The sequence below is a fragment of the Pseudophryne corroboree genome, chromosome 4 (assembly GCF_028390025.1).
Source record: "Pseudophryne corroboree isolate aPseCor3 chromosome 4, aPseCor3.hap2, whole genome shotgun sequence".
NCBI lineage: Eukaryota > Metazoa > Chordata > Amphibia > Anura > Myobatrachidae > Pseudophryne > Pseudophryne corroboree.
The window spans coordinates 190,413,438-190,438,346 of NC_086447.1; the positions used below are offsets into that span (position 1 = coordinate 190,413,438).

Consider the following 24,909-nt stretch of genomic DNA (forward strand, 5'->3'; position numbering starts at 1 on the left):
ATGGCTGTGCACCAACGCCTCCCATCCAACCTGATAGAGCTTGGGAGGTGCTGCAAAGAGGAATGGGCGAAACTGCCCAAAGATAGGTGTGCCAAACTTGTGGCATTATATTCAAAAAGACTTGAGGCTGTAATTGCTGCCAAAGGTGCATCAACAAAGTATTGAGCAAAGGCTGTGAATACTTATGTACATGTGATATCTTTGTTTTTTTATTTTTAATAAACTTGCAAAAATCTCCCAAAAAACTTTTTTCACGTTGTCATTATGGGATATTGTGTGCAGAATTTTGAGGGGAAAAAATGAATTTATTCCATTTTGGAATAAGGCTGTAACATATCAAATGTGGAAAAAGTGAAGCGCTGTGAATACTTTCCGGATGCACTGTATATATATATAAACCTGACGATAGTGCTTGCAAGCACTGAAACGTTGTTGAAATTCATCTGGTTTCCAGAGTCTTTGTTACAGCAAGCTGAGTGCCGCACGGTGGTAAATATATATATATACATATATATATACCCGTTCTCAGCCTGATTCCTTGTCCTCTGTCTAAGACTTGGCAGGTACACTTGGGAGATATGTACAGACTGAGGTATACACCACGTTGCTTTAAAAGCACAAAATGCTTTTTGTGCCATGGTGTTTGGCATACGACCAACTCAACAGGACCAGCATAATGGAGACTCATACAAATACCATAATGTATGGGGAGTGATAATTAAATACAGTATGTTAATATTTCCTTTGTACTCTGAATTATGACATATCTTCTTTTTTTTTAGGGGTGGGGTGTCTAAACTTGTACTATAATAATGCTGACACACATTTTGAAATTGGCCACACATTTGTTTTTATTTAATTTTTTTCATTATACAGTATGTTGTTTTTTGTTTAATACTGTTTTTGTTGTTTTCTTTTTACATGCTCAAAAAACCATAATTGTGCATTCTTGACAGCAACCTAATGTGTAAGAATAGGTTACTGTATTTCCTTTCTGGCTATCACAGTGGCACAATTTACAATGTATTTTCCAGCTTTCTGCAGCTGATTCTTTGCTCTCACCCATCAATGCTGGTCTGAGAGCACAGCCCCCACTCCTGAGTGGCAGCCCCTCTGAGAGGTGCATGCCGCTCCCCCTTTAAATTCAGCATACATAAAAAGGCAGAGAAGAGCCAGCTGCCAAATGGCCGCATGGTGGAGCCTGGCAGGCAGTGAGCATCCTCACAAAGCTGCCTTTTAACCCTTCCCAGCTCACAACTCCTGAACAATCCCAGATAGGAAAAAAAAAAGTGTAGTGTGTATGGGAAGCCAGTGTTTATATCACACTGCAGGTTTCTCTCACAACACACATGGCTTTCCCTAGTTTCAGTGCCAGCTGCAGTGACAGCAACACTGTCACCTGCAGAAGCAGCAGCAACCAACAAGGAACGTATCAGGAAAACTTGTCCCCTACAGGCCACCTGCTGGTAGCTGCGTCCCTTGGCATTATTGGAAGTTTGGGCTTTTTAAATAACTTGCTGGTACTTGTCCTCTTCTGCCACTACAAGGTCCTGCGCTCACCCATTAATATGCTATTGATGAACATCTCCCTGAGTGACCTAATGGTCTGCATCCTGGGCACTCCATTCAGTTTTGCTGCAAGCACACAGGGACACTGGCTCATAGGGGATGCTGGCTGCATCTGGTATGGATTTGTCAATGCACTTTTTGGTGAGTCTTGTGTTTATTCTCATCTTTTATCTGTAATTCATTGATGAACCGTTTGTTATGTAGAATGGGAAGACATCCCAAAGAACTGGCTAATCTATTCTTCCCATTTAGCATATTACTGATTATGATCTAGATAGAAGTTTACTTATCCCAATTCTGGGTACATTCTTCTTCTTCCTATTCTTCTTCTTCCTATTCTTCTTCTTCTTCTTCTTCTTCTTCTTCTTCTTCTTCTTCTTCTTCTTCCTCTTCTTCTTCTTCAAAATATTGTTTCTCAGACCTATTACTGTTCCAATAATACCTTATTATCAGTACCCAGTGTCTTTAGCTTTCCCGTCCCTGTGTCTCCTTGAACTACTCTAATTTTGATAAACATTTGCCAAACTTAGTTGTACTGTAAATGTTTCTGCCAGGTCACCAAACATATGCTATGTATCAGTCTGGAGACAGATGATGAACACTTGTAGCTGGCACACAAAATAATAACTTGTAAGTAACCATTGAGAATATACATCTTGAAAGTGTTTTATATTTACATATAAGGAGCCAATTGGAAAAGTAGCATAAGAAATATTCAGATCTTATGCACACAGCCAGGAAAAAAGCTTTCCTGTAACTTCTCCAAAGAACAGCGTTTCTTTCAGAGTGAATGTCACTGGCTGAAGGCTAGGGTTTTGTGTTTGTTGAACACTTTGTAGTCGGATGCTGTGCGATAGTGAGAAAGTGTCACTTATAATCAGAATAGAGTGTGAGAGCTGACAGTCCCAAGAGGTGTGATACTCAGTTAGCTGCCCTTATTATCCAGCTCTGCTGCTGCTACATACTGTAGGAGACTAGGGCTGAATGACCGCTAACAGTAGATATCTATCTCCTGCTTACCTTAAAGTTTCATAAACTTCCTTTTTTTTTTATTCTGTCAGTTTTTCCAAAATACAATTAGAAAAAAAAAAGGAAGGGGATGGTGACAAGGCAACCTGTTTGATATGGACGACCAAACAGAAATGCAGAATAAAACAGTATGTACTTTAGGAGGTAAATGTACCGCAGTAATATTTGTTAAATAGGCTTCCTCCGGCTTTGCCTTTGCCATTTGTTACCCTAAATGTATAGGTCAAAGATCCCTAACAATCAGGGTAAACACAGACGTACTGAGGGATATTCAGTTGTTTGAAAAGTCAGTTGGGCATCTGTTTTTTCCTATCTAATAGGCAGGAAAAAACAGACACCCAACCAACTTTTCAAACAGTTGAATTCCCCCCACTGCTTTTCACTGCTTAATATATATGTCTCTACAGTTCTAAAGATTGGACAAGTAGATTTGTGTTCAATCACTTCTCCTTACCTACCATAAATATATCCCAAGATCGGTCCTCAAGGCACACTAACAGTCCAGGTTTAAGTGATATGCATGAAGATGGTTAAATCAAAATAACTGTAGTACTAATAACAAGTAAGTCCAGGGGCGGATTTAGTGGCGAAGACACCCCTAGGCATGCCTATTCGCATCCATGACCCATCAATGCAACGCGTATGGGTCACGGGTGTGAATATACGCACGTGCATGTCAGCGTGTGCATCATCCCGGCAACCTAGTCGCACCTGCTACTAGATGCAGCCACAATGATATACATCTGTATTTCCATGATTTAAGAAGGGCTAGCACACTATATATAGGAGATAAGTTTCTACGGCTGCTGCTACATTGTGAAAAATTCCAAGCTCGGTAAAGTGCAGCTTTAGATGGTTTTAGTTATTCTAGTCTATAGGCTACATTGCGCCAAATTTTTTGGGACAGGAATCCAAAGAGTCCCTCCCATGTAATCTGCATATACAGTACATGCACAGTAGCTTTGACAGGATCCGAACCCAGAAATAAAGTGAATTGTTCACATTTGTTATCACTTCACTTTTTATAGATCACAGGAACAGGCTAATACCCCACCTCTGTATGTGAATTCCGGAGTAATATATTTCTTATTGATGCAATATGTGGCAATAGGAAATTAGAATTATTGGGACCAATTCCTGAATATCGGTAAATCTTCCTTAGTGACTTCACTCAAGGTCCGTGGATTGTTCTCTGACCAGTTCTTGTTTGCCTACCTGGACCTAACATAGACAGGACAGGCTCATAAGATCAGGGTTTTCTGACAATGTAAATCATGCCAGGATATATTCCCAAAGTCATGTGTCCCCCACAGTAGTTAAGAAAATATTGGCAAATCTTAGCTTTCTTCTGTAATATTATAGTGTAGATAACAGAAGGTTTCACCTTCTATATGGCTTTATTAAATTACAGGTTTCTAACAAGATTAAAGTAAAAACATTAATTTGTCCTCTTTCCTCCTAAAAGACAGATTGTTAGTAGACTGATTGGTCATGAGCAGGATTCTCACAACACAGTGTTAATGTGTCAGATCAGTGAGAATGGTTTGTCTTCTGTTTAATACTCTCTTTCCTAAACCAAACTGTTTATAGGCAGAAATTGCAGTCATGGGTAATTGTTTAAGTCTCAGGAACAAGTGAAATACTGCTTTTGTTCCATGTTCATTTAGTTCTCTAATGAAGAAATGTATTTTGCTTTGTGTATATAATTAATAAGTTCTTTTTATACTGAGAGGTAATTGTTGCTAGTAGTACTAGTTTGAAAAAAAAAAAACAATAAAAAAACTATACTTCATGTAAATGCTTAAAAATATATCAGAGGGCTTAACCCATTACTGCTGGACTAAAGTAATAGTCCAGATTGTTATATAGTTGGGTCTGGGACTCAGGGTCGACAACAAAAAGGTCGACACACCTTAGGTCGACGCCAATTGGTCGACACACCTTAGGTCGACGTGGACAAAAGGTTGACATGGACAAAAGGTCAACAGGAACAAGGTCGCCATGGAAAAAGGTCGACATGAGTTTTTTATGTTTTTTTGGTGTCGTTTTCTTCGTAGAGTGACAGGGAACCCCAATTAGTGCACCGCGTCCCCTCGCATGGCTCGCTTCGCTCGCCATGCTTCGGGCATGGTACCTTCGCTCCGCTACCGCTTCGCTCGGCACAGATTACCGTTCCAATCGTAGTCCACGTGGATCGTTAAGTATGAAAAGGTTCCAAAAAAGGAAAAAATTTTGAAAAATTCATGTCGACCTTGTTACTGTCGACCTTTTGTCCATGTCGACCTTTTGTCCATGTCGACCTAAGGTGTGTCGACCAATTGGCGTCGACCTAAGGTGTGTCAACCTTTTTGTTATCGACCTGGAGTCCGGATACCATATAGTTTGGTATCAGAAGAAATGCTGTATCTGTATATACTACAGTGCCATCAAGTTACAGCTCATACATTGATTCGTATTATTCGTCCTTCTAACTTTAACTGCCCTCTATAAACTCTCATGTGATGCTTAGAACCTTCACATCCCCGCTGCCAGTAAATCTGCTATTGATCCAGGTGACATACTAACCTCTATAACATCTGATGCTACTATACATTACTTTTCCAATCCTTATAAAATGTTTATAATATATACAGTACTGTGCAAAAGTTTTAGGCAGGTGTGGAAAAAATGCTGCAAAGTAGGTATGCTTTCAAAAATAGAAGTGTTAATGGTTTATTTTGATCAATTAACAAAATGCAAAGTGAATAAACAGAAAATATATCTAAATCAAATCAATATTTAGTGTGGCCACCCTTTGCCTTCAAAACAGCATAACAGCATCAATTCTAATAGGTACACTTGCACACAGTTTTTAAAGGAACTCGGCAGGGTGGTTGTTCCAAACATCTTAGAGAACTAACCACAGATGTTTTGTGAATGTAAGCTTCCGTGTATTTTCATGTAATTCCAGACAACCTCGATGATTTTGAGATCAGGGCACTGTGGGGCCATATCATCACTACCAGGACTCCTTGTTCTTATTTATGCTGAATATAGTTATTAATGACATTGGCTGTATGTTTGGGGTCGTTGTCCTGCTGCAGAATAAATTTGGAGCCAATCAGATGCCTCCATGATAGTATTGCATGATGGATAAGTACCTGCCTGTATGTCTCAGCATTGAGGAACCGGTTAATCCTGACCAAATCCCCAACTCCATTTTCTGAAAAGCAGCCCCAAACTTGCAAAGAACCTCCACCATGCTTCACGGTTGCCTGCACTCATTATTGTACCATTCTCCAGCCTTTTGGCGAACAAACTGCCTTCTGTTACAACCAAATACTGTACTGTATTTCACATTATGATAATGAGTCCAGAGCACCTGTTGCCATTTGTCTGCACCCCAGTTCCTATGTTTTCATGCATAGTAGAGTTGCTTGGCATTGATTCGACTCAACTTCAGTATGCATAAAAACATGGGAACTGGGGTGCAGAAAAATGGCAGCAGGTGCTCTGGACTGATGAGTCAAAACTTGAAATATATGTGGCTGTAACAGAAGGTAGATTGTTCGCCGAGGGACTGGTTGAGTGGTGCAATAATGAGTGTCTGCAGGTAACAGTGAAGCATGGTGGAGGTTCCTTACAAGTCTGGGGCTGCATTTCAGCAAATGGAGTTGGGGGTTTGGTCAGGATTAATGGTGTCCTCAATGCTGAGAAATAGAGTTGTGGAAGTTTTCATATGGCCCCCTAGAGAGCCCTGATCTCAAGACCATTGAGTCTGTCTGGGATGACATGGAGACAGAAGGATTTGAGCAAGTCTACATCCACAGAAGATCTGAAAGATTTCTTATTTTGCAGCATTTTTTCCATGATTGCCTAAAACTTTTGCACAGTACTGTATAAGATGCAGCTATGCTCATATGTGCTGCTATGCAGCATCCTGCAACACGGCTTGCTGCATGGCAGGCTAGACTGCGACTATTCAGCCGGCGAATAGTTGCAGCTTTGCAGGCCATGCAGCAAGCCGTGATACAACATGCCGCATCACAGTAAGAGGATCATGGCTACATTTCCTGTTGGCCAATATGCTTACTAACAGAGCCTTTATTGTAACATAAAATCACTTATAAATCTCTGTGTGTTTCTAGGTAAACTTTAATATAACTTGTTTCATTTCTGGTACAGACACTTTACATATCTTTTTATTTTATTTTCTTCCACTATGCAAGTAAACTGCACAAACATCCACATAGTAACTTTTCCCAGTCACAAGTTCATGCTCTTTATATCTGGCGAACCAATTACAGTCATATTATAGGCTGTGGAGATTTGCCAATGGCAGAAAGTGATGTCCAGAATTATACCAGTTTATAATTTGTGCTTTCTAAATATAACTAGGATCAGTGCAACCATCTAATAACGGATTCAGTATGATATCCTGGCTGTCGGGATCCCGGCGGTCAGGAGACCAATGCCGGGATCCCAACAGCTGGCATATCTGCGGCAAGCGCCGGGTGGCCCCTCGCGGGCCAGCTGTGTTTGCCACACTTCAGGCCCGGTGGCGACCTTTGGTAGCCACAGGGTTATATTACCCTTCGGGTGGTGTCGTGGAGTACCATCCGAGTGGGGGTTCCAGCTGGCGGTCAGGATTTTGACTGCCGGTATTTCACCGGGTGTTGGGATATCAATGTCGGTATGCTGACAGCCGGATCCCAACAGCCAGCAAAATGAATGCCTCCCATAATAGCATATACTTATTACAAAATGGGGATATCTAGAACCTTACAACACTTTTTTTTTGGTGGCAAAATGCAGATACTCTGCAACTCTATACACACCAGAGTGGCATGGTCACACATCACTCCATATCACGGGCTTTGCTGCCCGCTCATGTCACGCAGGCTGAGGCAGAGTCAGTACTACACCACCTGATTTATATTGCATGATATTGCTCTCCACATGACCTGAAAAATGGCAGAACACATATGCACTGATGCAGATTTGTATGATTCTAACACATATTAGATTTAGCACTCTCTGGAACAGCCATTAAATTTTAACAGACTAGGACACAGAACACAAATTGCGTTTTTGCCCGCAAATGCAACTCCTCTGTCAACTAAGAGAATCAATGGGATAGCCAGGTTGTGAAGTGAGGTGGTACCGCTTAAAAATAGGCACCAGCACATGAGGCAGAAAAACATTATCTAATTGTTGCAAGTAGTAGAGGCACTTTCCTCCGTTGCGTCACCAGCAGAATATTGTACCTCGTAACTACCTCTCATATTGGGACAAATGTTAGCCAAACTGCAGAAACTATTTGTTCAAGCGATTTTATGATTCTCAGCAAAAATGGTTAAATAAGAAAATTGTTGCTACCTGCCATGCTTAGGTCCAATTATATGATGATGGACATGTGATATCCCAACAGGTGTAATTTTAGATTACTTGCTCCTCTTATTTCACCAGCGATGTAAGGAGGTTCTGCTCAGGCTACAAAGAATTATTGCTAGGAATTTTAATAAGTCTCTCTTTATTTAATGCAACAGTTTTTCCAATATGTCTGGATGGCCACAATTTCAAGATAAATTTCAAAAATATGTGTAGATTCAATCCACTAACATTTACAAAGAATTTCACTCTTACAACTGTATGACTATTTATTGTACCGGAACTTACACAAATACTGAGGTTTCCATTCACCAGAACCTTAATCTTTTACCTGGACCTAGTGACACAGATCTGCTCTTCTTGGTGTGAAGAAGTCATACACAGTAATGTAAAATAACTAGTGGTATCAAAATGAAATTCTTATAAACTGTTTGAAATTGTACTGAAACACTAGATGAACATGTATAAATACACTAGTACATAAGAATCCATATACAGTATAATCACATACATTACAAACAGTACAACAGATAAAAACTCTAAATATATATTTCTAATGAAAGTATCTGAACATTTGCAGCGGCACAGTTCAGTTGAGTCTTTAAAGGTGGTAATCTTGTGCAGTTAATATTTAGTCCCACTCCACTATTACATAACCACCTGTTGTTAGATAATATAGAAAAAAATATGGGTGCTAACTGCCTCTCCCTACTTATGTGTGTGTTCTAGGACTTGTGTCTGTCAGTGAAGTCCTTAAGTAGTGGTGTTTGATAGATCAATTTTCTTGGAACGTTTATGAAGATTTAGTGCATCCCTTCACTTTAATTTAATGTATTCTCTGCAGGGTAGTTGCCACCTTATAGAAAGACTGTTGGTGGGGCAAGTATATTTCATTATAAATAAATGCTGTAATATTCCCTTCCTGCAGCTGAAGATTACACTCTTTAGCGCTGTTACACTCTGTTAGCATTATATCCTTGGAAAATATAAATGAGGAAGGAATTTTCATAGAAAGTCTCTTCTGTAGAATACCGGACAAAAATCCCTTTATAGATATCTAGAGTTTATCTAATGGCCTATACACACGGTGAGATTCGAGCTATGCCCGATTCTCATTATGCGACAGGGGCCAGGTCGGCACATAGTCAGTATCGCAAGCACATAATGAGTGTGCTTGCAATACTGATTATGTGCGATTTTGGCTAAGTGTAAATTTTGACTATCTCTTCTATAGAGATAGTCAAAATTGACTTGCCTGCACAGTCTATCTGTTCTTGCGATGCCGACTGCGTGGGAGCGTGCATCGGCATCAAATCGGGATCGCAAGGTGACTTGCACCTTGCGATCTACACTAATTTTTCTTAAGATTTTGACTATATAGTCAAAATCGTAAGAAAAAATCTCACCGTGTGTACACACCATTAGTTTCCCCTTTTCTGTTATTAGCAGAGCTTTTAAAGGAGACAGGTGAACTTTGGGAGGGGTTAAAGCTATCTAGGCTGAAACTTGTCCTTAACACTGCTGAAGGTAATGGTTTGCTCCCCACTCCATGCGTAGCTGCAGGGTTCTGATACAGGAAATAGACATTAAAAAGATAGACAGTCATTAGCTTGACAGTAAAAGGTCGACAGTCAAAAGGTCGACAGGGTCAAAAGGTCGAGAGACAAGACGTTGACATGGTCAAAAGGTCGACAGGGTCAAAAGGTTGACACACATCAAAAATTGGGTGTTGCTTTGTGTTTTTAAAAAATTTGGACCCCAATTTTTTGAAATGCGTCCCCTCGCTTCGCTCGCCACGTTTCAGGTTACTAATGATGATAGTTTGTGACATGGATAGTCAATTTTATGAAATGCATGTGCTCACCACGCTCAGGGCTCACCACAAGGTTACTAAAGGTAATAGTTTGTGACATGGATAGTAAATGGAGCAAAAGTTGTAAAATTTTAAAAAACCATGTGTCGACCTTTTGACCCTGTCGACCTTTTGACTGTTGACTTTTTGACCCTGTCAGCCTTTCGACCTTTTGACTCTGTCGACTTTTTGCCCATGTTGACCTTTTGGTTGTTGACCTTTTGACCCTGTTGACCTAATGCATGTCAACCATTAGGGGTCGACGTATTGACTGTAGACCTTTTTAATGTAGATCTTAAGACCGGATACCAGCTACAGATGTAGCCATGCTCATCTTACTGTGTTGCATCACAGCATGCTGCACGGTGTGCCAGGCTGCAACTATTCGCAACCGGCGATTGCTTTAATGGAACGATTGCCAGCTGTTAATAGTCGCATCCTGGCATGCCATGCAGCAAGCCATGTTGCAGCATGATGCATCGCAGCAAATATGAGCATGGCTACATCTGTACAGAGCCACTACATATGGGGTATTCAATTACCCACAGTCATTGCTGGGCGCTATCATATTAGCCCCAATGTGCCCCCCCCAGATGCAGGCACTTATCGCTAAAGGACTTATCCCCGATCCCATGTGTTTTTGCCTGATCGCAGGTCCATTTTTGTCCAATCAAAATGGATCCTAATTGGATGCCATGATAATGACCATCGATCATTAATCGCGATATCTGTCTATTTTTACCAGCTGAAAACGGATCGGATGTACTTGGATACCCCCCATAGTCTCTGTTACCTCTTTTCACTCTGGAGCATAGTCTGCTGTAGTATTAATGTATCAGCTGGGAGTACAGATTGTTGTGATGTGAGCTGGGAGTACAGAGCTGCTGAAGTGGAGGGGCTGTGTGTCACCTTAAGTACAGTATGTGATTTTATTGGTACACTAAAGTCTGTTTTGCAGGGCTTAGATACAGTCTATTTAATGCACAAGGTAGCACAGTATGGGTCACAGATATGGGCATGTACATACACACCTCACTAGCCCCTTTCCCCCAGGTAATCAGTGGTCACTGGGAGGCACTCAGGAGGAAAACCACCTCCCTTCTTATGGCTGCTCCCCTCAGAAGGCACAGACTGCACACTGGCCATTGCGAAGAGCAGCTATTTATAGACTCCGTAACTGCCCTAACTGCCCACCTCAGCCAACTGCAGCTGGTTCCAGCAGCTTCTATGTGACCGGCTGCTGGCTCACCCCTCCATCACTCACTCCTCCCCAACACAGTAAATAAACAACAGCAGAATAAATAATACAGGGTGTAGTTGGGATGCCAGCACTCGTGGAGGGAGAGTTAGGGTTAGCATAACTTTACATGTATATGGGGTCTATTCATGAAGCAGTAAAAACTGTGGAGAAGTGAGCCAGTGGAGAAGAACCAATCAGCATTGAAGTAACATTTATAATTTGCATGCTATAAAATCATACAGAGCAGCTGATTGGTTGCCATGGGCAACTTCTCCACTGGCTCACTTCTCCACTCTTTTCACTGCTTCATGAATAGACCCCTATATCTCTTACTTAACACTCACTGTGCCTAGGGTCTGAGGTACCGCAAACGCAGTTGCGGTTTTGCCTATCCACATTACTTCTGATCCACAGTCACTAGCACTGGTTGTGCCTAACACATACCTGTAGAGCAGAGAAGGAGGAATGAAATGTGTAATGAGGGGGGAAGGGGAAGGCAGAGCGAGAGAAGGTGTGGTACAAGTGTGTTGTGGAAGCAAATGGAAGCAATAGAAGAACATGGCATTAGGGACAATGGGAGACATACACATAAAGGGGGCTACAGAGAAGCATATAGACACGGAGGGGGGACTGAGACACACATGCTTTAGAAAAGTTTCTTGCTGCCCAGAAACCCCTGTGGGTGCTGGAAATGGTTGTACAGTATGCCTTCCCTTCAGGCACTGCAGGAAGCTATCAGTACATATAAGGGAGTGACTAGGGAGGAGAACTGACCAATCACATGTCCGTGGATCTGATTCAGAGGTGGATGCAATGCTGATATTTGCGCTGTGAGAATCTAGCCATAAAATTAGTGACTGGTAGTAAGGAAGATAACTGAGAGCGGTTACAGAAACTATGGATGTGCTGAGACCATTACGGGGGTGGGGCGAGGGGTGTCTACGTATGCAGCTGTAAAGGCTCCTGGAGGCTTACTCGCTATGGACAATCTGAGCACACATAGGGTGGCTCCGATGCCTGATGTGTCAACCAATGGTGTGTCTTTCTATGGAAACCGAGGATCAGAGGCGCCGTCAGTGGCGTGTCTGTAGAAATACCCACTGCAACGTCATTAACATATTTACCAGATCTCCTGTGTCCAAATATGCAGTTGCTGATGCACCTATGTATCAGGCCCTACTGTATGTCATCAGAAGGTGCCACTATGTGACCTGTCAGTATGCCTGTCTGACCTGTGAGCCTGCCTTCTAGCACTGTCCGTGTCCTGCTTGTATAAGCCTGTCTGTCTCTGACATGTGAACGTGTTGCTAGTGCTGTCAGTGTGTCTGTCACTGTCAGTAAATCTGGGTCCTATTTCTGTCTGAGTGTCCTTCAGTCTTGTCCAGGGTCGGACTGGCCCACAGGGGTACAGGGGAAATCACCGGTGGGCCCCACTGTCTGGGGCCCCACTCCTTCCTCTAGGGATCAGGTTCCAGACTATGCACTTGTATTATACATGGTATGATACGTTGCATTACACTGCACAAGTCTATTGTGTATTTCAAGCCCCTTTTGTAGGTTGACCACACCCCTAAGTATGGGCCCTTATCACTGCATTCCCCCGGTGGGCCTTCCATGCCCCAGTCTGACACTGGTCTTGTCAGTAGCCCTTGCACAAGCTACTGTAGGTTGCTTTTTATAATGCAGAGTGGCAGCCCGCCACCAAGCATGGCTTTGTGCTATGTTGGTGCGATTGTATATTTGTAAGTTATAGTATTTATTTTAAAGACTCAAACACAAATGTCATACTTGCCTACTTTTTGAAAAGAGATTGTTTGCAGGCTGTGCCGTTGAGGGGGCGTGTCATGTTCCAGCTATGGGCATATCTATTGCAACTCAGCGGTGCATCCTGCAGGGGCAGGTGAAAACTCTAGTACGAAGAGCAGCATTTCACCAGGTCTAAGTATGGGTAGCATATTACCAGAGGTTGTACGGTCAATACCGGCAGTCATGTATCATATGTATCCCTTTATGTATGGTTGCAATGTGATTGATAGTTACTGTGATATACTAAGTTGCATTCTTCCAGAATGCAATAAACATAAGCAAATATCACCTTAAGAAGCAATAAATGCCCATCTGAGCTGCTCTCACAGAGGATCCATCTAAATGGGAGAGTTGTCTGCAGGGGAATGGGATTACCTGGTCTACCTTGCACTTCGATGTGCAAAGAACATGTAATACTATATCCCATCCTAGACTGAACTGCCCATACATGGTGCTTAACCAGACATCCGAGTAGAGATGTGCACTTGAAATTTTTCGGGTTTTGTGTTTTGGTTTTGGGTTCGGTTCCGCGGCCGTGTTTTGGGTTCGACCGCGTTTTGGCAAAACCTCACCGAATTTTTTTTGTCGGATTCGGGTGTGTTTTGGATTCGGGTGTTTTTTTTCAAAAAACACTAAAAAACAGCTTAAATCATAGAATTTGGGGGTCATTTTGATCCCAAAGTATTATTAACCTCAAAAACCATAATTTCCACTCATTTTCAGTCTATTCTGAATACCTCACACCTCACAATATTATTTTTAGTCCTAAAATTTGCACCGAGGTCGCTGGATGACTAAGCTAAGCGACCCTAGTGGCCGACACAAACACCTGGCCCATCTAGGAGTGGCACTGCAGTGTCACGCAGGATGGCCCTTCCAAAAAACACTCCCCAAACAGCACATGACGCAAAGAAGAAAAAAAGAGGCGCAATGAGGTAGCTGTGTGAGTAAGATAAGCGACCCTAGTGGCCGACACAAACACCTGGCCCATCTAAGAGTGGCACTGCAGTGTCACGCAGGATGGCCCTTCCAAAAAACACTCCCCAAACAGCACATGACGCAAAGAAGAAAAAAAGAGGCGCAATGAGGTAGCTGTGTGAGTAAGATAAGCGACCCTAGTGGCCGACACAAACACCTGGCCCATCTAGGAGTGGCACTGCAGTGGCACGCAGGATGGCCCTTCCAAAAAACACTCCCCAAACAGCACATGACGCAAAGAAAAAAAGAGGCGCAATGAGGTAGCTGTGTGAGTAAGATAAGCGACCCTAGTGGGCGACACAAACACCTGGCCCATCTAGGAGTGGCACTGCAGTGTCACGCAGGATGGCCCTTCCAAAAAACACTCCCCAAACAGCACATGACGCAAAGAAGAAAAAAAGAGGCGCAATGAGGTAGCTGTGTGAGTAAGATAAGCGACCCTAGTGGGCGACACAAACACCTGGCCCATCTAGGAGTGGCACTGCAGTGTCATGCAGGATGGCCCTTCCAAAAAACACTCCCCAAACAGCACATGACGCAAAGAAGAAAAAAAGAGGCGCAATGAGGTAGCTGTGTGAGTAAGATAAGCGACCCTAGTGGCCGACACAAACACCTGGCCCATCTAGGAGTGGCACTGCAGTGGCACGCAGGATGGCCCTTCCAAAAAACACTCCCCAAACAGCACATGACGCAAAGAAAAAAAGAGGCGCAATGAGGTAGCTGTGTGAGTAAGATAAGCGACCCTAGTGGGCGACACAAACACCTGGCCCATCTAGGAGTGGCACTGCAGTGTCACGCAGGATGGCCCTTCCAAAAAACACTCCCCAAACAGCACATGACGCAAAGAAGAAAAAAAGAGGCGCAATGAGGTAGCTGTGTGAGTAAGATAAGCGACCCTAGTGGCCGACACAAACACCTGGCCCATCTAGGAGTGGCACTGCAGTGGCACGCAGGATGGCCCTTCCAAAAAACACTCCCCAAACAGCACATGACGCAAATAAAAATGAAAGAAAAAAGAGGTGCAAGATGGAATTGTCCTTGGGCCCTCCCACCCACCCTTATGTTGTATAAACAGGACATGCACACTTTAACCAACCCATCATTTCAGTGACAGGGTCTGCCACACGACTGTGACTGAAATGACGGGTTGGTTTGGACCCCCACCAAAAAAGAAGCAATTAATCTCTCCTTGCACAAACTGGCTCTACAGAGGCAAGATGTCCACCTCATCATCATCCTCCGATATATCACCGTGTACATCCCGCTCCTCACAGATTATCAATTCGTCCCCACTGGAATCCACCATCTCAGCTCCCTGTGTACTACTTTGTGGAGGCAATTGCTGCTGGTCAATGTCTCCACGGAGGAATTGATTATAATTCATTTTAATGAACATCATCCACATTTTCTGGAAGTAACCTCGTACGCCGATTGCTGACAAGGTGAGCGGCGGCACTAAACACTCTTTCGGAGTACACACTTGTGGGAGGGCAACTTAGGTAGAATAAAGCCAGTTTGTGCAAGGGCCTCCAAATTGCCTCTTTTTCCTGCCAGTATAAGTACGGACTGTCTGACGTGCCTACTTGGATGCGGTCACTCATATAATCCTCCACCATTCTTTCAATGGGGAGAGAATCATATGCAGTGACAGTAGACGACATGTCCGTAATCGTTGTCAGGTCCTTCAGTCCGGACCAGATGTCAGCATCAGCAGTCGCTCCAGACTGCCCTGCATCACCGCCAGCGGGTGGGCTCGGAATTCTGAGCCTTTTCCTCGCACCCCCAGTTGCGGGAGAATGTGAAGGAGGAGATGTTGACAGGTCGCGTTCCGCTTGACTTGACAATTTTGTCACCAGCAGGTCTTTGAACCCCAGCAGACTTGTGTCTGCCGGAAAGAGAGATCCAAGGTAGGTTTTAAATCTAGGATCAAGCACGGTGGCCAAAATGTAGTGCTCTGATTTCAACAGATTGACCACCCGTGAATCCTTGTTAAGCGAATTAAGGGCTCCATCCACAAGTCCCACATGCCTAGCGGAATCGCTCCCTTTTAGCTCCTCCTTCAATGCCTCCAGCTTCTTCTGCAAAAGCCTGATGAGGGGAATGACCTGACTCAGGCTGGCAGTGTCTGAACTGACTTCACGTGTGGCAAGTTCAAAAGGTTGCAGAACCTTGCACAACGTTGAAATCATTCTCCACTGCGCTTGAGACAGGTACATTCCACCTCCTATATCGTGCTCAATTGTATAGGCTTGAATGGCCTTTTGCTGCTCCTCCAACCTCTGAAGCATATATAGGGTTGAATTCCACCTCGTTACCACTTCTTGCTTCAGATGATGGCAGGGCAGGTTCAGGCGTTTTTGGTGGTGCTCCAGTCTTCTGTACGTGGTGCCTGTCCTCCGAAAGTGTCCCGCAATTCTTCTGGCCACCGACAGCATCTCTTGCACGCCCCTGTCGTTTTTTAAAAAATTCTGCACCACCAAATTCAAGGTATGTGCAAAACATGGGAAGTGCTGGAATTTGCCCATATTTAATGCACACACAATATTGCTGGCGTTGTCCGATGCCACAAATCCACAGGAGAGTCCAATTGGGGTAAGCCATTCCGCGATGATCTTCCTCAGTTGCCGTAAGAGGTTTTCAGCTGTGTGCATATTCTGGAAACCGGTGATACAAAGCGTAGCCTGCCTAGGAAAGAGTTGGCGTTTGCGAGATGCTGCTACTGGTGCCGCCGCTGCTGTTCTTGCGGCGGGCGTCCATACATCTACCCAGTGGGCTGTCACAGTCATATAGTCCTGACCCTGCCCTGCTCCACTTGTCCACATGTCCGTGGTTAAGTGGACATTGGGTACAACTGCATTTTTTAGGACACTGGTGAGTCTTTTTCTGACGTCCGTGTACATTCTCGGTATCGCCTGCCTAGAGAAGTGGAACCTAAATGGTATTTGGTAACGGGGGCACACTACCTCAACAAATTGTCTAGTTCCCTGTGAACTAACGGCGGATACCGGACGCACGTCTAACACCAACATAGTTGTCAAGGCCTCAGTTATCCGCTTTGCAACAGGATGCCTGCTTTGATATTTCATCTTCCTCGCAAAGGACTGTTGGATAGTCAATTGCTTGGTGGAAGTAGTAAAAGTGGGCTTACGACTTCCCCTCTGGGATGACCATCGACTCCCAGCAGCAACAACAGCAGCGCCAGCAGCAGTAGGCGTTACACGCAAGGATGCATCGGAGGAATCCCAGGCAGGAGAGGACTCGTCAGAATTGCCAGTGACATGGCCTGCAGGACTATTGGCATTCCTGGGGAAGGAGGAAATTGACACTGAGGGAGTTGGTGGGGTGGTTTGCGTGAGCTTGGTTACAAGAGGAAGGGATTTACTGGTCAGTGGACTGCTTCCGCTGTCGCCCAAAGTTTTTGAACTTGTCACTGACTTATTATGAATGCGCTGCAGGTGACGTATAAGGGAGGATGTTCCGAGGTGGTTAACGTCCTTACCCCTACTTATTACAGCTTGACAAAGGCAACACATGGCTTGACAAATGTTGTCCGCATTTCTGGTGAAATACTTCCACACCAAAGAGCTGATTTTTTTGGTATTTTCACCAGGCATGTCAACGGCCCTATTCCTCCCACGGACAACAGGTGTCTTCCCGGGTGCCTGACTTAAACAAACCACCTCACCATCAGAATCCTCCTGGTCAATTTCCTCCCCAGCGCCAGCAACACCCATATCCTCCTCATCCTGGTGTACTTCAACACTGACATCTTCAATCTGACTATCAGGAACTGGACTGCGGGTGCTCCTTCCAGCACTTGCAGGGGGCGTGCAAATGGTGGAAGGCGCATGCTCTTCACGTCCAGTGTTGGGAAGGTCAGGCATCGCAAACGACACAATTGGACTCTCCTTGTGGATTTGGGATTTCGAAGAACGCACAGTTCTTTGCGGTGCTTTTGCCAGCTTGAGTCTTTTCATTTTTCTAGCGAGAGGCTGAGTGCTTCCATCCTCATGTGAAGCTGAACCACTAGCCATGAACATAGGCCAGGGCCTCAGCCGTTCCTTGCCACTCCGTGTGGTAAATGGCATATTGGCAAGTTTACGCTTCTCCTCCGACAATTTTATTTTAGATTTTGGAGTCCTTTTTTTACTGATATTTGGTGTTTTGGATTTGACATGCTCTGTACTATGACATTGGGCATCGGCCTTGGCAGACGACGTTGCTGGCATTTCATGACTAGTGGCAGCAGCTTCAGCACGAGGTGGAAGTGGATCTTGATCTTTCCCTAATTTTGGAACCTCAACATTTTTGTTCTCCATATTTTAATAGGCACAACTAAAAGGCACCTCAGGTAAACAATGGAGATGGATGGATACTAGTATACTTATGGATGGACCAGCGACTGCCGACACAGAGGTAGCTACAGCCGTGGACTACCGTACTGTGTCTGCTGCTAATATAGACTGGATGATAATGAGATGAAATTAATATATATATATATATATATAATATCACTAGTACTGCAGCCGGACAGGTATATATATTTATTATGTAATGACTGATGACGGACCTGCTGGACACTGTCAGCTCAGCAGCACCGCAGACTGCTACAGTAAGCTACTATAGTAGTATGTATCAAGAAGAAAGGAAAAAAAAAACACGGGTAGGTGGTATACAATTATGGATGGACCAGCGACTGCCGACACAGAGGTAGCTACAGCCGTGGACTACCGTACTGTGTCTGCTGCTAATATAGACTGGATGATAATGAGATGAAATTAATATATATATATAATATCACTAGTACTGCAGCCGGACAGGTATATATATATTTATTATGTAATGACTGATGACGGACCTGCTGGACACTGTCAGCTCAGCAGCACCGCAGACTGCTACAGTAAGCTACTATAGTAGTATGTATCAAGAAGAAAGAAAAAAAGAAAAAAAACACGGGTAGGTGGTATACAATATTATATATATATTATATACAATTATATATATATATATATATATATATATATTAAACTGGTGGTGATTATTAAACTGGTGGTCAGGTCACTGGTCACACTATCAGCAACTTGCAAGTAGTACTCCTAAGCAGACAATCACAATATATATTATACTGGTGGTCAGTGTGGTCACAATGGCAGTGTGGCACTCTGGCAGCAAAAGTGTGCACTGTACGTTATATGTACTCCTGAGTCCTGCTCTCAGACTCTAACTGCTCCCCACTGTCAGTGTCTCCCCCACAAGTCAGATATACATTATACAGTCACACTATCTATCTATCACTTCAGCAAGTAGTAGTACTCCTCCTAATGCTCCCCAAAATTACTACTGTGTCTCTCTCTACTCTAGTCTCACTCTCTTCTCTATAAACGGAGAGGACGCCAGCCACGTCCTCTCCCTATGAATCTCAATGCACGTGTGAAAATGGCGGCGACGCGCGGCTCCTTATATAGAATCCGAGTCTCGCGATAGAATCCGAGCCTCGCGAGAATCCGACAGCGGGATGATGACGTTCGGGCGCGCTCGGGTTAACCGAGCAAGGCGGGAAGATCCGAGTCGCTCAGACCCGTGTAAAAAAACATGAAGTTCGGGCGGATTCGGTTTCCGAGGAACCGAACCCGCTCATCTCTACATCCGAGGCAAGGTATTTACTTCCAATTACAGAAAACAATAATTGTATCTATCTCAAAACTGTATTCCATTTACCAGAGTCCAGTGTCTACTCTAGTCATTGCCCATTGGAGTGCAAGGAAATGTAAGTAGCAGCTAAAACAAAATTATTATGTATAAGGAAGGTAAGATCACAAAATAAAAAAATAGTCCTTATTGTTGTCTCATCTAGGTGTCAGGGCACAATTTAAATTCAGGGATGGCTATCAGTGATGTCCTTTCACAGTGCAGCTACATACCTGTGACACGTAGCACTCACTTTTAATTCCCTTACATTCACCGTGGAGGGGAGAGGTCACCACTGCTGCCGATGCCGCCTCCATCACTGTTGACCCTGCCGCCCAGAGCCGGCCATAGGCATAGGCAAACTAGGCAATTGCCTAGGGCATTTGATATGCCTAGGGGCATCATCAGCTTCTGCTGATTAAAATGATATGCGGCATGCCTATATTCTGTATGTAGCATTTCATATGCAGATACAGCCATAGTCTCACACAGTATATAGGCATGCTGCATATCAGTTTAATCAGCAGAAGCTGCTTGTGCATCCTAGCCACATAGCAATGCAAAATGAGATGCATTTTAATTAAAAAAAGGTGCCCGACGTTAGCATTGATGCAAGATTTGTGAGGACACATCTGTATCCAAGCAGAGGCAGAGGTCACAGTGTTAGTGGAAGTGTGAGTGCTGTGTGCATGTGAGTGGGTTGGTTGTGCAGTAGTGTTCAGAATATGTGTAAGGAGCATTATGTGTGTCATGTAAAAATTAATTAATAATGTGCAACATATGTGTAACAGGGTACTACTGTATGTGTGTCATTATGCGTATAGGGGCACTAATAATGTGCAGCAAATGTGTAGGGGGCACTATATGTGTCATTATGTGTATAAGGGCATTAAAAATGCAAGAAGATGCCCCTTTTTGGGCTGTGCGTCAAATGTGCGAACTGTTCCTATTTAAAATATAGGGGGTACAAGGACTGCTATGGGTGAGGGGTGATGGTGCTGGGAAAGACGTGCAAGGTCAGAGGCAGAACCAGCGGTGGTGCTAGGGGGCACCAGCCAAAATTTTGCCTAGGGCATCATATTGGTTAGGGCCGGCTCTGCTGCCGCCGCAGACACTGCTGCCACCGTGCACAGTACTGCTCAGACTGCCTCTCCTGTGCACTACGGGAAGGTAGGCAAGCCCGACAAAGGCTAACCATAAAGTAGTAAAACAGTAGCAATTTAGTTGTAGCCCAGTCAGCAGTATTAATTGCTTGGCGTATGCAGAAAGAGCTGCCATCACTATGGTAAATGTATTGTGCTGCATACGTACTGCAGTGGCGAACATACCTGAAACACACAGTGCAGTAGATGCAGCTAACTTCACTGCAGGTAAAATGTTCTTTTATACTGTGAGAAAAACATTTACTCCTGTAACTATATAATAATCTTACTAAATAACGTTGGGCCTGATTCACTACTGTTTGCAAATGTGCGATTGCATGCAGTTAGCGATTATTGGTAGACTGTGCATGCGCTGTGAACGCATTGCGTTTGGGAAAAATGCGATTGCACTGCGTATTCAGCCTAATTATAAAGAGATCACAATTTGATTAACAGGAAGTGACCGTTTGTGGGTGGTAACTTGTATCTGACATCATCTGCGAATGCTGCGTTCAGAAACATGACGCCCGGTGTGATTGCGTTCTCATTGATTTAAGTAAGCTGGGGTCAGTCACAAATGTCGATGGTGCACATTTTTTACGCAGATTTGCGAATGCAGCGGTGGGCGTCTTTTATCCTTTCTGGGTGGCGCATCACATGCGATTAGTGAAAATCTCAGCCTCAATAGCGACCCAAAGTGAATAAGGCCCTTTGGGGTCTATTCATGAAGCAGTGAAAAGTGTGGAGAAGTGAGCCTGCGGAGAAGTTGCCCATGGCAACCAATCAGCATTCAAGTAACAGCTATAATTTACATACTATACAATTATACGGAGCAGCTGATTGGTTGCCATGGGCATACATTCAATTGGGCTCATCAGTGCCATTTCCCTGCATTGGTTATAAGGCACAATGATCCATATGGCTACATTCAGTTTAAATAAGGTTTCTCGTGGTCACTTACAGAATATGGAACCTCTTGTAGAATACAATACACAAACAAATCCTGCAAAATATCAGTGTCTTTTCTTCAACAAATAGATCTTACTGACTGCCGATACACACAGTGAGATTCGGGCTATGCTCGATTCTCATTATGTGACAGGGGCTAGGTCGGCACATAGTCAGTATCGCAAGCACACTCATTATGTGCTTGCGATATTGACTACTGTATGTTGCGATTTTGGCTAAGTGTCAATTTTGACTATCTCTTCTATAGAGATAGTCAAAATTGACTTGCCTGCCCAGTCTACTTATTCTTGCAATGTTGACCGCGCAGGACCGCGCATCGGCATCGAATCGGGATCGCAAGGTGACTTTCACCTTGTGATCTGCACTAACTTTTCTTACAATTTTGACTATATAGTCAAAATCGTAAGAAAAAATCTCACCGTGTGTACACACCATAACTTTGGGGCTCATTTACATTTGGATGTAAGTCATTTCGTTACACGCCTGTCCGACTTAGCAGTACACGCCCGCACTTATAGGTGTTACTTTCACAATCTCCCTGAAATGCTTTTTCAAAAGTAGGCAGGCAAGTATGAAATAGACCCCTTATTCCGGCAATCTTCCTTTACTTTTCTCTAAATCAATCATTAGTAAAATTGTGTGTTGTCACCCATCCAGGCTCATTTGTTCCTCACCCTGCCAGTTCAGATCATATCAGTTTATCTAATGTACAGTATCCCTGTTGATCTTCTTTACTGATGAAAAAATGTGCCAACAAGGAAAGGTTTATGGTTCTTGCGCACTGGCTATTTCTGTACAAAGCCTATAAATCCCCCTATAAATTTATGGCATCCATTAAAGTTAATTGCACAGCTGCAGGAATGCAGCTCCCCAACACATATACTGTTTTGTGATGTCATGCCCTGATCTTTTTGGACTAGTATGGGAAAACCTAGCATATAAGGTGGAAAGTGTCCTCCTTTGGATCTGACAAGCTGAGCAGATGGTTCCACTCTGAATGAGGCGAGGGGCAGCAATGCACCTTGTAATTTACCAGCATAAGACTTCATGGGATGGCTGCTTTGAGTTTCACTTAACCTTTATTTGACCAACCCCATTGAATCATATAACATTGGATAACTTCCAGCATTAGGTACTCTGGACTGATTGCCAGTAAAACAATGTGACAGAGAGGTCTCCTGCTAAAGTGAAAAACTAGCACCAGGTCGGGGCCTGTCATGCTGTAACAGGGAAACTCGCAGCATGGAATCCCTTTCTCACAGTGTGAGCCAGATCAACTGGAACCCAGAGATTGCCAGCCCCGAGCTGAAAGGCCCTTTTACTGGGCTGTGGGTGCCAGGGAAATGGTACAAGTATAAGGGGTTTATTAACTAAGCGGTGGAGGTAGATACGGTGGATGGAGGTAAAGTACCAGCCAATCAGCTCCTTACTGCCATATTATAGGCTGTGTTTAAAAAAAAAATTACAGTGAAAAGCTAGTTGGTTGGTACTTTATCTACACCTACTTTATCTCTTTACATGGCTTAGTAAATAGACCTCTATTATGGTGGAGATATACTAAGCAGTAAAAAGAGTGGAGAAGTAAGCCAGTAGAGAAGTTGCCCATGACAACCAATCAGACTTTAAGTAACATTTATGATTTGCATACAATAAAATTATATAGAGCAGCTGATTGGTTGCCAATTATACAGAGTAGCTGATTGGTTGAGATTTCTGACTGGTCGCATCAGGGTTTGCCTTTTAAATTATTGCTGTTTTAAAAATATGACCTACTATACCTTGACGGAATCGTTCCTGTGCCTACATCCCACAGGCTATTATATACAAGCCCCAAAATCTCTTTATTAAGGAGACCAGTGGTGGGCTACTTGTTCGGCGGGCCCTGTGCAAATGGTTCTCTTTTGCCCCTTATTTATAATGCCACTGTTTGATTAAAGAAATTATAGATTGAAGCATTATGACCATTCTATTTTGTCTTCTATTCCCTCCTCTAGGAACTGTATCTCTGGTATCTCTGGCTGTATTGTCATATGAACGTTACTGTACCATGCTGGGGAGCACAGAAGCAGATGTGACAAACTTTAAGAAGGCTTGGCTGGGGATCCTGGTCTCCTGGGTTTACTCACTATGCTGGACTGTTCCGCCACTTTTTGGGTGGAGCAGCTATGGCCCGGAAGGCCCGGGTACCACATGTTCAGTGAACTGGCACTCTCGTGATGCCATAAACACATCTTACATTGTGTGCCTTTTCATTTTCTGCTTGGCCCTGCCTTTCCTTGTGATTGTGTACTGCTACGGAAAACTACTAATTGCCATTAAACAGGTAAGAGAAAATAGTGTCATTAATATGGTTATTAATACGCTCATATGCTTTTCAGATTCTCTTTTTCATTGTATTTATTTGTTCCAGTTAATCTAATTCAATATCGTCTAAGTATGTAATAATGAAGTGTTTAAATAAAAAGTGTTTGTTAGTCTAAAGGGCCCCAATCACTAGGACGATAATGCCCGATTTCATCCGATTTCGGGCATTAGGCCCGATATATCGGATGAAATCTGGCATTTTGGAGGTGTTTTTGGAGGTGTTTCCGGGAGCATCGGATCGTATCCTCCAGATTGAATGTGCTGCACATTCAATCATGTCTGACCCCGCAGGCGTGGCTGGGATCGCCCAGGATCGCCCAAGATACATTGGGGTATATTTACTAACATTCGTAATTTTCGGAAAAAGGTCAAAGTTCAATCACGAATGACATCGAAAGTGTAAAACTGCAACTTTTTGAATTTATTACGACTAATTTACTAAGCTGTCGTATTCGGATTTTTCATTTGTTCCGATGTCGATGTCATTCGTGTTTTTTTTACCTTTTTTACGGCAGTGATTAGCAAAACACTGCCGACTTTTTCAAAATGAATCTCGGCCGGATCTGTGTGATCCGTGCTGGGGTTCATTTTTTTTTTTTTTTTAAATAAACACTGTAAAACGGAGAAAAAAAATGCGTGGGGTCCCCCCTCCTAAGCATAACCAGCCTCGGGCTCTTTGTGCCGACCCTGGTTGCAGAAATATGGGGAAAAAAATGACAGGGGTTCCCCCATATTTAAGCAACCAGCATCGGGCTCTGCGCCTGGTCCTGGTTCCAAAAATACGGGGGACAAAAAGAGTAGGGGTCCCCCGTATTTCTAAAACCAGCACCGGGCTCCACTAGCTGGACAGATAATGCCACAGCCGGGGGTCACTTTTATATAGTGCCCTGCGGCCGTGGCAT

At 43.6% G+C, this 24,909-nt stretch overlaps 1 protein-coding gene across 1 annotated transcript; it reads left to right on the plus strand.

Annotated features, from left to right (window-relative positions):
* The first annotated feature begins 1,198 nt into the window (after positions 1 to 1,198).
* On the plus strand, positions 1,199 to 24,062 carry LOC134910870 (opsin-3-like). Its single transcript, XM_063919255.1, has 3 exons — positions 1,199 to 1,710; positions 23,638 to 23,966; positions 24,054 to 24,062. Exons 1-3 carry the CDS (start codon positions 1,350 to 1,352, stop codon positions 24,060 to 24,062), a joined length of 699 nt encoding a protein of 232 aa, XP_063775325.1. The 5' UTR covers positions 1,199 to 1,349.
* The last annotated feature ends 847 nt before the right edge of the window (positions 24,063 to 24,909 follow it).

Excerpts from the sequence above, each read along its gene's own strand:
- LOC134910870 (XM_063919255.1), top strand. The coding sequence starts at position 1,350 with ATGGCTTTCCCTAGTTTCAGTGCCAGCTGCAGTGACAGCAACACTGTC. Across the intron at positions 1,711-23,637 it reads ATTTGTCAATGCACTTTTTG|GAACTGTATCTCTGGTATCT; the intron begins GTGAGTCTTGTG and ends TCCCTCCTCTAG.